A 14,499-nucleotide genomic window follows, 5' to 3' on the forward strand; every position below is an offset into this window, starting at 1 on the left:
AGAATATAGGATCAACTTCATTGAATCTTTTTTTAGTGAGAAATAAATGAGATTAACATATGTAAAACACTTTACACAATGTCTGACACACGGTGAGTGCTTAATTAATGCTAGCAATTATGAAAGGTTGAATGTTGATGTAAATTATTTATTACTCAGACCAGCCAACTAGCTTTCAAGCAGCACTTTCCATAAAAGCATGCTTGAGTTAGCATTCCTCTTCAAAGAACTCCTATTGACTAGTAATGTTACCCATCACCTTTTGCATGTATACTTGTACACAGTTCATTCATTTACTTATAATTTTTTCTCAGTATTAACATAAAATATTTTCCTAAACATATTATCAAAGTAGCAATAAACATTATAATTACTCTATCTCCTTGTACTTCACATTTTTTCTAAGTATTCCCTTTGTAATAATCTTATCTATTAACAACCAGTAACTACTATAATAATGTTTCATTGTTGCTATCGATACTATATTGAATGTGTTAAATATTGGAAAACTGATAGCCTTAGCCTCTCCACATTTCTGAATAAGTTCTGCCCCAAACTGAGGCTTCAGCAGCCAGGCCTGAGGGTAGAGTTGATGTACACAACAGCTTCAAGCAATTTAACAGTAAGAATTTCACAATTATGAGATGCAATGAAAAAGTTAAAGGATCAAGTTTAAGAAAATGATCAGAGAGCAGGAATCATAACCCAAGCTAAAGCAACAGGTTGAGAGGTAAGACACATGTTACCCCAAGCCTATAATTATCATAAAATATGGTGCTACCATGAGGAAAACCATTTGGTAGAGAGAAGGCTCTTAAGGGTATCGTTTTGAATCAAAACTGAAATAATTTTTCTTTCTTTTTTGCTTGAAAAACAGAGAAATTCATTTGTCATATCTCATCAAATCTTCTACATCAAGCCACATCATGTTAAACAAGAACATTCTGCTGTTGTGTCTCCAGATTAGTCTCCTAGGAATCACTCTTGGTGGGAATGTTCTGATTTGGCCAATGGAAGGTAGTCATTGGCTGAACATTAAGATAATTATAGATGAGTTGATTGAAAAAGAGCATAATGTGACTGTTTTAGTTGCCTCTGGTGCACTTTTCATCACGCCAACCTCGACCCCATCTCTGACATTTGAAATATATAAGGTGGCCTTTGGCAAAGAAAGAATAGAAGGACTGATCAAGGACTTTGTTTTGACATGGATGGAAAAGAGGCCATCTCCTTCAACCATTTGGAGATTCTATCAAGATATAGCCAAAGTCATCAAGGACTTCCACATGATATCTAGAGAAATCTGTGATGGTGTTCTTAAAAACCAAAAGCTGATGGAAAAGCTGAAGAAAAGCAAATTTGAGGTCCTGATATCAGATCCAGTATTTCCTTGTGGTGATATAGTAGCTTTAAAGCTGGGAATTCCATTTATGTACTCCCTCAGGTTTTCTCCAGCCTCAACAGTGGAAAAGCATTGTGGGAAGGTACCATACCCTCCTTCCTATGTTCCTGCCACTTTATCAGAACTCACGGACCAGATGTCTTTCACTGACAGAATAAGAAATTTCATCTCCTACAGTCTACAGGACTACATGTTTAACACTCTTTGGAAATCATGGGATTCCTACTATAGTAAAGCTTTGGGTATGTAATATTTTTTTATTATTATCTGAATTAGAACAGAGCTTTGTATCACCTCTTTACTTCCCTGTGGCTATTATTTTTCAATCCTACCTATTGATTACTATTAGTATCACTTGAGAGCAGGAAGGAAGATAAGTAACAATATGCTTTGTAACTATCATGGGTTTTCTAATTTTATGGACTCAAAGATACCAACTAAATTCTTTTATGGGTAACATATAGCAACAAATATTTTAGTTTAAAAATAGGACTGAATTCTCATTTAGATATTGCACTGAAAACACATATTGCCTAGAAACTTCAGTGGTGTGTAGGGAAAACTGGAAGAGATTGTTTCCTACAAGTCCATTATTAACATAGAATGCGTGTGTGTGTGTGTGTGTGTGTGTGTGTGTGTGTTTAAAAACATACATGCATACAGATAATCTCTGATCATTGTTCATATATCTCTCACTGTTTACTAGGTACGCCCTTAGGTAGGGAGGTTACAACATAGATTAAGATGGAGTTCCTGGCTTCAAGAATTTAAGTCAAGCAGAGACGTCATACAAGAAAGAGAATGTTTATAATATGAACGATTAGGTAATGGAAATATGTATAAAGAACAGAGAGGGCATAAAGGAGATGAACAGTATGTGACAGAAGAGAGTGACATTCTGAGAAACTAGAGTTGAGGTGATATACAAAGAAAAATTTAAACAGTGAATATGAATTTCCCTGCAAAATAAATGTGGGGAAGGAAACTGTGCCCAATGTTGTGGAGTCTTAAAATAGCACATGTGTGCTGGGTATTACTGATGACTCATTATTTATGAAGGTCAAAGTGTAAGATGCATGTGAAAGAACCATGGAGATATCAGGATTGCAAAAATGAATTAATCCAATAAATATTTTCAGAGCCTCTTGTATGTTATGCTAATCATTTGGTTTTTTATCTATTGAACAACTGGGAACTGTTTAAAGGGATGTATAGATTGCATCTTATATAAAATATCTAGATAGATGTGGACCCAGAGTGAGATGGTCTTAGGCTACAGGCTTCTGCGTGACTCCAGGAAAGATGTGGTAAGAGCATGTATGAATGAAGTAGCTTACGTGTGGAGAAGAATAATGCAGATGAAACTGTGTAGTAAGGCAATTAGGAAAGAAGGCTCTTGATAAACAATTTCTGGTTACAAGTGTGCAACCATGGAGAAGTAATTAATTCTCTTTACACCTGCATTTATTTATCCCATCTCTAACAGGGCTACTGCAAGGACTAAATTAACAATACAAGGATTTTACAAAAGTGTCTATGAGCTAGAACCATTCAATTTGTGTTAGCTGTGTTAGCTGTGAAATTAGTAAAAGCTAATGGCTAATTGGTAAGGCATGTTAAGAGGCATGAGGAAGAGATTAAGATGGTTTCTTTTTTTAATGGAGGTTTTATTGACATATAACATATTGGTTTCAGGTGTACAATCTAATGATTCTCTAAATATATATATATTTATATTTATATTTATATTTATATTTATATTTATATTTATATTTATATTTATATTTATATTATTTATATATATTTAGAGAGATATATAGAGAGATAATATATATTATATATTATAGAGATAATATATTATATATAATAATAAATTATTATATTATTATATTATATATTATATTAATTTATATTAATATAAAATATTATATTATATTATATATTATCTTAATATTATATTATTATATATTATATATAGTGTATATTATATATATATTTAGAGAGATATATCGTGTGTGTGTATATATATATATATATATATATATATACAAAATGATCAGCACATTAAGTCTAGTTAACACTTGTCACCATACATAAATAATTTTTTCCTGTGGTAAGAACTTTTAAGATCTACTCTTCTAGCAACTTTCAAATATACAATACAGTATTAACTATAGTTACCATGCTGTATATTATTACATCTCTAGGACTTAATTTACTTTGTAACTGGAAGTTTGTTCCTTTTGACCCTCTTCACCCATTTCACCACCCTCCAACTCTCCACCTCTGGCAACCACCAATTTGTCCTCTGTAACAATGAGATGGTTTTTTTTTTTCATATTCCATGTATAAATGAAATCATACAATATTTGTCTTTCTCTGACTTATTTCACTTAGCATATGCCCTCAAAGTCCATTCACATTGTCATAAATAACAGGATTCCCTTCTTTTTATGGCTGAATAATATTCAATTCTAGATACATATGCCACAGCTTTTTTATTCATTCACCCATTGATGGACACCTAGGTGGTTTCCATGTCTTGGCTAGTGTAAATAATGCCGAAATGAACATGTGGGGTGCAGATATCTTTTCGAAAGAGTGATTTTGTTTCCTTTAGGTATAACCCAGAAGTAGAATTATTGGATGACATAGTAGTTCTATTTTTAATTTTTTGAGGAATATCTATACTGTTTTCCACAGTGACTGTACCAATTTACATTCCCACCAACAGTACCCAAGGGTTCCCTTTTTCCCCATATCCTTGCCAACAGTTGTTATGCCTTATCTTTTTGATAATTACCATTCTGATAGGTGTCAGGTAATATCTCATTGTAGTTTTGATTTCCATTTCCCTCATGATTGGTGATGTTGACCACTTTTTTTGTACCTGTTGGCCATTAGTATATTTTCTTTGGAAAAATATCTATTCATATCCTCTGGCTGTTTTTTTTTTAATCAGGTGGTTTTGTTTTGTTTGCTCTTGAGTTATATGAGTTTTTATATATTTCAGATAGTGACCTCTTATCAGATGTATGATTTGCAAATATTTTTCCCATTAGGTAAGTTGTTTCTTCATTTTCTGGTGGTTTCCTTTGCTGTGTAGAAACTTTTTAGTTTGATGTAGTTACATTTGTTTTTGTTTTTGTTTTCTTTTGTTACTTTTGCTTTTGGAGTCAAATCATCACCAAGACTGAGGTCAATCTGCTTACCACTTAAGTTTTATTCTAGGAGTTTTATGGTTTCAGGTCTTATCATCAAGTCTTTAAACAATTTTCAGTTAGTTTTGTGTATGGTGTAAGAAAATGATCCAGTTTCATTCTTCTGCCGGTCCAGTTTTCCCAACACAACTTATTGAAGAGGCTGTCTTTTCCCCCATTACATTTTCTTGGCTTCTTTGTCATAAATTAATTGACCATAAATGTGTGGGTTCATTGATGAGGATTGTTAAGAGGATTGTTAATTGGCTCATCATCTCCTCTGAGTATGTTCAATAGTTGTCCCCAAATTCAAAAGTATATGTTTTATCTCCGGGGATGTGAATGAAGACTTGAGTTGTACTATTATTCAAAGAGAATAAGCATATGGGGCGCCTGGGTGGCGCAGTCGGTTAAGCGTCCGACTTCAGCCAGGTCACGATCTCACGGTCCGTGAGTTCGAGCCCCGCGTCGGGCTCTGGGCTGATGGCTCAGAGCCTGGAGCCTGTTTCCAATTCTGTGTCTCCCTCTCTCTCTGCCCCTCCCCCGTTCATGCTCTGTCTCTCTCTGTCCCAAAAATAAATAAAAAACGTTGAAAAAAAATTAAAAAAAAAAACAAAGAGAATAAGCATAGCTACTATGTTGATTATAAACTATCCTATGAAGATAGAAGTGAATGATCAATATTGTAGGGCTAAAACAGGATCTTAAAAATGAAGAAAGAGGATAAAGAAATGGCAATTTTATGAGGCAATCAAGTTGTCAAGATCTGCAAAACCTCTTTAATCTTCTCATGCATATAGTAAACAGAGACATCTGAACATGTGCAGTATCTCAGTTAATGAAATAGAGGAATATACGTAGAGAGCTCCTTGGTCATGATATATGTTTACATTTTTATCTTATTACTTGGTTTTTTTCAACTATTTGTTCTCAGTCTTGAAATAGTAAGCATCACGATCATAATGCTTCTTATTCATATTGGTGAGATTATTTCCCCAGATAAACTTCCTCATACTGGGAGTCATAGAATCTCATGTTCCTTTGTATTTTGCTTGTAAATTAATACTGGTAATAAGACCACACAATTTTCCCAGTCATAAGACATGAGACTAATCTTTCTTAACAATGTGTTCATGGAAGTGTGATAAAGATTTCTAAAAATGTTCTTATCCTTCGATTTTGATAATATCATGTTTCCAATCAAATTACACTCTTTTGACTTAAAATGACTATTTAAGTTTGTCTTTACAAGCAATATTCTTCTTATTGATGCTGAGGGACATGAACACTCATATTGAAAAGACCAGGTAAGAAGTAAAAGTACTGACATGACAGAGTAGTTTATTTTTGTGCAAGCCTTTGTACAGGGAGAATGATAAATAGTGCTGACATAAAAATCACTTCCTTCCAATGTGTAATTTCTTCTACTTTAGTTTGAATGCTCTGATCAAAGTCATTGCAATGAACTCTCAAGTCTCAAACTGCACACCTGAGCAAAAATTAGGACAACTTTCTCTAAGATTACTTTTCTGTAGTGGAATGCAATAATAAGCTCAGAGTGAGTTCTTAATCTCTGCTAATTATTAGGAATCAGATATTATAATGTCTAAATTACTTCTTTGATCCCAGGTTGTGGGTATTTGGTTCAAACTCATGGTTCAAAATCTTAATAGCAATAGCAGTTAACATTTGTTGATTTCTTCCTGTGCACTAGACACTGTGATAAGTCCTTCACATGTTATATCTCTTTATCTTTGCAATGAATTTATGAAGAAAAAACTACTATCACAGGTGAGAATATCGAGGCTTGGAAATATCGATAGTCAACATAAAATTATATAGTGACTGGTAGGAGAAAACAGTTTTCATATGAAAGTCTGACACCAAAACTTCTAGAACAATTTTTCTTTCCTTTCAAAGTTTCAGTTGCAAATCCATCAATTATTCAGAATATTTTTTAGGTTACACTTTCTTGGGTACTTTTCCTCTTCCTTTAGGTGGACTTAGCTTTTGAAATCTGCTATCCCAGATTTTACTTAATTAAATTTGCTAAATGGAGTGTAACTGACTCATGTTATCACTAGGAAACTTGTTGTTTCTTTAGGCATATGTCTCCGTGTGACTGTTGCCTGGAGCGAATTGTCTGAGGATAGGTTTCTGGTCCTAAAAGAACTTTAAAAGCAACCTTTAACTGAAAGTATGAAAAGGCTTCTGCAGATTTCAAATGTATTTATATAAAACTGAACCAAGAAAATTTTATTTTTGTGTACATATTAATAACAATAAAACTCCACCAAAATTGGGGGAAGAATTAAGAAAATAATAATATGGCATTTTAATGCCAGTAAAAAATATTTATAATCCATAAACATTACCTATTGCTATCACAGTTTTATCCTTTAGCCAGTATAGAAACAAATAGCTTTTTTATGTGAATAATCTTTATATATTAGATTTATATGAATACATATGTTTTATTATCCATTAATATTTGGTGAATAATCTCTGAGAACTAATGCTATCTATAATAACAATAGACTTTCCTGTAAATATATTAAATAGGAAAAACAACAAATCTTCAAAAAAATTTATGATTGTAATATTCAGATCTTTGCATGAACTAAACACTAAGCACAGGTAATTAATGTAAAATAAAGTGCTAGAAATGAAACAAATGTGAATGTGTATATCTCCAAAATGCTTGATTTCCAGTAGATATTTTAAAGGAGAAAAAAAAAATGTATTGGAGTTTTTTCCCTAAAGAGTAATACATGTTGGTTCAGAACATTTTTTTTTCTTTTTCTCTCTCTTCCCAACCTTTTTCTTGCTTCCTTCTCTCCTCTCTTCCTTCCTTTCTCCTTCAGTTTTTTTATGTAAATTAATTTTGATTGGTTAGAACCAATCAAATGACCTCTGGTAGTATCCCCTTTTCCATAATGACCCCTGAGTGGGCTGACAGCCATGAGATGACATCCAAGATAGAATTTGGTATGGGACATGAGCAGTTTCAAGAGTATGGTCACTCTTTTACTCCCACTCAATGAAAGGGAATGAAGATGATCATTTTTATGGGTATAATCTTGAATTCTATATGTGTGGACTTCTTAAAGTAAACCCTTTGTGAACTTTGGTACTGAATACATTGTTAATCATATCATTTGTGATGGGCCTCAGACTGAGCATGACTGACACGGGAAAACCTGCACCAAAGCTCAGGTGCCCCAGGAGAGCATTACCTGAGAAGTGGAAGAGAGGAGGTGGGTCTAGGTGATGAGATCTGGTTAAATTGGTGATTCTTTTTTATTTTTTTTATGTAAATATTTTTTAATGTTTATTTATTTGAAAGACAGAGCACAAGCGGGGAAGGGGCAGAGAGAGAGGGAGACACTGAATCTGAAGCAGGCTCCAGGCTCTGAGCTGTCAGCACAGAGCCCGACACGGGGCTCAAACCCAGGGACCGTGAGATCATGACCTGAGCTAAAGTCAGTTGCTTAGCTGACTGAGCAACCCAGGCGCCACTGAATTGGTAATTCTTAAAGTAAGATTTTCTCCTTACATTATCATAAATAGCTAACACTTATTGAGCATGGATGCCATTCTGAATAATTCACATGCTTTTTTTTTTCATTTAGTCCTCATAACGATAGGAAATAGGCACCATCATTCTCCACCACTTTGTAATGAGGAGGCTGAATAACTTGCCTGAGGTTACAATCAAGAAAGTCGTGAAGCATTTGATGCAAGACACTGAGCTAAAAGGAAAGTTCTAGAAAGATACTCAGTTTATATACAACAAAACAAAGGAGGGGGGAAGTAATCTAATTGAACACTTTCAAAAGGATTAACTAAATACCAAACAAGGTACTCAAAAAAAGAAAAAAAAAAAAAAAGGAAACTCTAATGTGAAGCTAATACTCTAACATCACTAAGGAGTTGATTACTCAGTTTTTTTAAATAGTATTGATGGGAAAATGTTGGGGTTAAGAGCAAATGCTCAGAAATGAATTTTTGGAGCATCTTTGGTGGTTTTATTAAGGCACAGGGACAGGACCCGTGGGCAGAAAGAGCTGCACTGGGCTTGTGAGGAGTGGCTGATTATATACTTTCAAGCTGGGAGGGGGTTAGGGATAGCAAAAGTCTCTAAGGAATTTAAGAAGCAAGGTTTCCAGGACCTTGATGGGGCTAGCTGTTGTTAGGCAAAGGTCATTTATTACCATCTAGTAAAACCTTAGTCATGAGACCCTTTAGATGTATATCAGGGGACCATATGCTTGGAAGTTGATTACTAACATATATCTTGAGGGCCTCAAGATAAAGGAATCTTCCAAAGTAATTCTTATATGTAAAAGGAGACTTACAGGGTCCTGGAGGTCAGGATAATGTTAAGTTGTTTGCCTTTTGCTTTTAGCAAAGTATTAACATCAGGGCAGTTGAGTTTCTGGAGGAAGGTCACTCTGTTAGTCCTAAGTACTTCAGCTGTAAGTTGTAAGGAAATTTAATTTGTTCTAAATTTCTTCTGCCTTTGTTCTCCATATCAGTATGGAGGGTGGTCTCCAGGCTTTTATGGCCTTTGGGACCATCTCCAAATCCATGAGAAATGAATTAGTACAATTAAACTCTACCCATTCATTATAATACTCAGTGAGCACACACAGGAAGAGGAATCCTTCAAGCCAGGGCATGTAATTGGGGGGAAAAAATTATAAGAAAGAACTTGAATACAAAAATGTTATTTTAAGGATTCTCAATTCAAACTGATAGTCTTATACATATTTTAAAGAATTTGAATCTTAATTTAATTTTATATGGATGATATTCTCCAACAAGTGTTATATACACTGTTAAACAACACAAATTCAACTGAGTAAATTTGAATATCTAATTGGATTTATTAAATGGTTCAGGGATTGGACAGCATCCCATCTAGTAAGTAGAGGGGAGCTCTGTAGAGCTATAGAAAAGGAAAGGTTGAAACGGTACTGGTTGGGGAGAATTATTACCAAAGAATGCAGTGTTTTAGGCAAAGTTGCCTTCCTAAGGGGAACAGAAAGTTCAGCAGATTACTTCCTGAGGTTTACCCGAATATTCCAGCTTGGCTGGTTAAAGGTTTCAAACTGGGAATTGAAACTGCAATTAGATTAGATATTAAATCTTTGTTTACTGATGTGGAACCTTAGCATGGCTTTATTTTGGGCCTGCACTTCTCTCTTTAAAAAAACAAATTTTATCAAATAAGATTGAGAGAACTTTCTGTTTATTTTATCACCATTTGGAATACTTCCTTTCAAAATAAGCAGAATGAAAATGAGAACTTGATTCAAAGCACAAGGATTATATGCTAATTGGTGCAAACTTTCTCTGGCTGACTTAGTTTTCACTCATACCTACTCATATGTTCATGTTTCAGAGACATATTTAAAAATATCATTTTCTGGACTCTTTAATTATGTTTAAGATGTCATATTATCAAATATTCACCACTACAAAATATGTTTTTCTAATTTTTGCTGTTATAAAATATATCTCACATTTTAAAAAGTAGAATAAAGGGTCTCCTGGGTGACTCAGTCTGTTAAGCATCATAACACTGACAAATTGACTCCTTGGACTCGCCTTGTTTTTTATTCAGGGTGATTTAGGGCTGCCTACATGTATTTGATTCAGGCATATATTTTGACAAGCTTTAAGTGCTAATATAACTATTGTTAATGAATAATCCTTAATTACTTATTATATTCTATTTATCCGGACGTCCATAATTAGACAAATCTAAGTATTTTATAGATAAACTTTTGATTATGCCTTGTACATTGCTGTGTTTTGTCTCCTATTTATTGGAAGGTTGTGATAGCACAGATTTATGAGGACACTTCAAATTCTTTCTACTAGGTCAGTTTTAATGGTCTCCAGGATTACTCATACTCTCCTTTGCTGTTGTGTTTCAAAATCTAATAAATTTTAAAAGGACAGGGGTGTCAGGGTGGCTCAGTCGGTTAAACATCCAACTGATTTAGGTTCAGGTCATGATCTCATGGTTCATAGGTTCAAGCCCCAAGTCAGGCTTTGCACTCACAGGGAGAAACCTTCTTGGGATTCTCTCTCTCCCACTCTCTCTCTGCCCCTCCCCTGCTCATACTCTCTCTCTCTCTCTTCCTCTCTCTCTCTCTCTCTCATAATAAATAAATAAATAAATAAATAAATAAATAAATAAACAAACAAACATCAAAAAAATTTACAGACATAATATTGAAATTGAGGCTGACTCTTAAAAGAATACAAGCACAATAATTCTAAAAGCATCACTTCCCTCTCCTCTCTTTCCCTTTCTCTGTCTTTCTGGTCTTTTTGTTACTCAAAGGCCTGTAATTAGTCAATTCAGAGGCAACAGAGCATGAAAAAAAAGCAAACCACTTTATTTCCACTCTCAATTCCTGCTTTCTATCCTTTTAATCACTTTATTGTTCTTATTTTCTCTTTTTAATAGAAACCTCTAATAATTTTAATTTTTCAAATAGAACCATGATATAGCTGCCCTCCTTCAGTTTGGCATTTAGTAAGAATCTCAACTGATAGATATCATTTTATCTATGTCTAGCTGGTCATTCTGTAGCTAACCCATTGGTTTCCTGATCAGTCTTTAGGCAAATTTATTAAACTATGAATATTACCAAATATTGCATTGAACCAAGCAGTTTATAAGACAACTTTGCAGGTATTATTGCTAATCCACAAAGTAATATAACAAATGAGTATCATTATCTCTCATTTATGCATGAGAAAACCAAGGCTGAAAGGGTCTAGGTAGTTTTCCAGGGTCACAGTGCTTGTAAAAGAAGCTTTTAAATCTGGGGCTATGGAATGCTAGTGTCCACATATTTTAAGCTACTACACAGCTCCAAGTGAAAAAGCATGTTGTTCCTTCTGGTGCCAGGCCCTATCCTCCTGATTTGGTGTGAAGATGTCATATGGAAGAAAGTGAAAAATTCCCTGCACCAAGGAGATGATTGTAAATATGCTTTATCAGAGAAGAAAACTCTCCTCTATCAAATGTGTAGTAATTTACTCTATAACCCAATTAATCTAAAACATCTTGAAATGTCCAAGAAACCTCTTCTAAATGAAGGTTGTTTTTAATTTTTTTCCTAAATATGAGCCATGGGGAAGTGATCATAAGGCTGGTCATTGTGCATTCCCAAAGCTTCTAACACTTTCAAAGATGAGGCATAATACTGTAGATCTCCAGCAATTTCTCAAATGATGGTATGATAATAGCCCAAATTGCCCTATTTTGTCATATGCTTTTGGGTATGCAACTCAGTATTAATTTCACTATGTATGAAATGGAGCAAATCATTTGTGCCTCACAGGATTCCATGAAGGACTGAATTAGACAATGTATGTAAAAATGCCTTGTGATATGGGTTTCCTGGGTGGCTCAGTCAGTGAAGCATTGGACTTCGGCTCAGGTCATGATCTCAGCATTTGGTTCATGAATTTAAGCCTCACATCAGGCTCTCTGCTGTTAGCATGGGGTCTGCTTCGGATCCTTTCTCCCTCTCTTTCTGCCTCTCCCTTACTCATGCTTTTCCTCTCTCTCAAAAATAAATAAATAAATAAATATTAGCTGCTCCTGAGTGGCTCAGTCAGTAATGGGTCTGGCTCTTGATTTTGGCTCAGTTTATAATCTCACGGTTTGTGAGTTCAAGCCCCAAATCATGCTCTGAATTGACGGTGTGGAGCCTGCTTGGGATTCTCTCCCTCCCTCTGTCTCTGCCCCTCCCCCTGCTTGCTCTCTTGCTCTTTCTCAAAAATAAATAAGTAAAAAGTAAAGACTAAAAATATGCCTTGTAATAAAGGACATCTAATTTGAAGACACCATAAGTTCTGAGTAAATGGCTTTAGCAATAAGAACTAATATTTTTTGTTAACCTAATTTGGGAAAAGGTTTATTAAATTGAAGACACATTTTATAGTTATTATCACAGAGTACAGAGATACCAGGCTTATAACTTGACTTCTTTTCCTTTAAAATAGGATTTGAAATATCATTTAAAATATCATTTCTGTTGTCAGAATAATCATATTAATGCATATAAAGGTTTGAATTATATCTTTTTTCCTTTTAATCTATAGATCAATTGACCTATGAATGAGTGTAGTCATCACATTAAATATTATTTTATTTGAAAAATATGCCTAAATATACTTTGAAAATTTTTATATTAAAATTTTATATTAAAAGATCTACAGTAGGATGGTTTTTGTGATGGATATCACCATGTCTAAGAAGTTTGTCCACCTGCTGGTTTTTATTTTGACTTTGACTAAAATTGTTCTTAATGGAAATGTGCTAATTTGGCCAACGGATGGTAGCCATTGGTTAAATATTGAGCTCATTCTAGAAGAGCTGATCCAAAGAAATCACAATGTGACTGTACTGGCTTCATCAGCAACTCTATTCATCAACTCCAATCCTGATTCTCCTGTGAATTTTGAAGTGATACCTATCTCCTATAAGAGCAGCAATATAGACTCCTTAATTGAACACATGATAATGCTGTGGATAGACCACAGACCAACTCCTCTCACTCTCTGGACTTTCTACAAAGAACTAGGAAAATTTCTAGATGCTGCTTTTCGAATGAATATACAAATCTGTGATGGAGTATTAAACAACACCAAGTTACTGGCAAGACTCCAGGAAGGTGGTTTTGATGTGTTGTTAGCAGACCCAGTAACTGTCTGTGGGGACCTGGTTGCTCTGAAATTAGGAATTCCATTTGTGTACACACTGAGGTTCTCTCCAGCCTCAACAGTGGAGAGACACTGTGGGAAAATCCCCGCACCTGCCTCCTATGTTCCTGCAGCTTTGTCAGAGCTCACTGACCACATGACCTTTGGTGAGAGGGTAAAAAATACTATATCCTATCTTCTGCAAGACTACATATTTGAATCCTATTGGGGAGAATGGAATTCATACTACAGCAAAGTTCTAGGTAAGTCTCTAAAATACTGTCTTATTAATGACTCCAGATACCTTATTTATCTTGACAGTAATACAGCAAAGGTTTCTATTCCACTGCACATGCCAGGCTGAAGTACAGATAGTTATTATAAATATAATTCTCTCTACAAGATCATTATTTTTGGATAAGTTTGTAAAAAATGTAATGGTGTTATTAATATGTATGTAGTGTTTCAATGCAAATAATCTCATGCCTATTTAGGTAGTGGCTTTCCAGTGAGTAAATCAATCTTCCTATATAAATGAAAGTGTCTTTACTAGGATGAACTGCAACCCCGCTAAAAAAAATACCTGCCCAATATTTTGAAGTATACATGATTTACTTTCTCTTCTTCACTGCTCATTCTTTTGTAGGTCTACAGAAAACTTTAAAAGGCCTAGGATTGGGGGGCACCTGGGTGTCTCAGTCAGTTGAGCATCCAACTTCATCTCAGGTCATGATCTCATGGTTCGTGAGTTTGAGCCCCGTATCAGGCTCTGTGTTGACAGCTCGGAGCCTGGAGCCTGGTTTGGATTCTGTGCCTCCCTCTTTCTCTGCCTCTACCCGGGCCACACTCTGTCAAAAATAATAAATAAACATTAAAAAAAAAAAGGTTCAACCCTGATAAAAGGCCTAGCATTGGGGATTGGAAACCTGACTTTATACCCTGCCCTTCTCTATCTCTCCATCCTTAGGCTCCTTTGGGTGCTTAGACTAGCATGGCTCCAACTTAATTTCCCTGTATCTTTTGGCAATCCTCAAGTTTCATGGCCTCACAGATCCCTTAGGAGGATCGAATAAAATAATGTAAACAAGGCCAGCTCTGGTTGGTTGTTTATATTTCTGATCTCTTTCTGATCCTTATGAACCCTCCTTCATTTTTCTATTTTCT

At 34.8% G+C, this 14,499-nt stretch overlaps 1 protein-coding gene across 4 annotated transcripts in view; it reads left to right on the plus strand.

The window, feature by feature from the left end:
* The first annotated feature begins 926 nt into the window (after positions 1-926).
* LOC125163811 (UDP-glucuronosyltransferase 2A1) overlaps positions 927-14,499 on the plus strand; it is a 51,476-nt gene continuing 37,903 nt past the window's right edge. For 2 of the 4 annotated variants that reach the window (XM_047856015.1, XM_047856016.1), the window contains exons 1-2: positions 927-1,642; positions 12,967-13,598. In XM_047856015.1, coding sequence (XP_047711971.1) covers positions 927-1,642; positions 12,967-13,598 — 1,348 coding nt within the window. Of the gene's footprint in view, positions 1,645-12,966; positions 13,599-14,499 lie in introns of all 4 variants that reach the window. The other 2 variants (XM_047856018.1, XM_047856019.1) reach the window with 1 other exon arrangement.

Source organism: Prionailurus viverrinus, chromosome B1 (genome assembly GCF_022837055.1).
Source record: "Prionailurus viverrinus isolate Anna chromosome B1, UM_Priviv_1.0, whole genome shotgun sequence".
In the NCBI taxonomy this organism is placed as follows: Eukaryota; Metazoa; Chordata; class Mammalia; order Carnivora; family Felidae; genus Prionailurus; species Prionailurus viverrinus.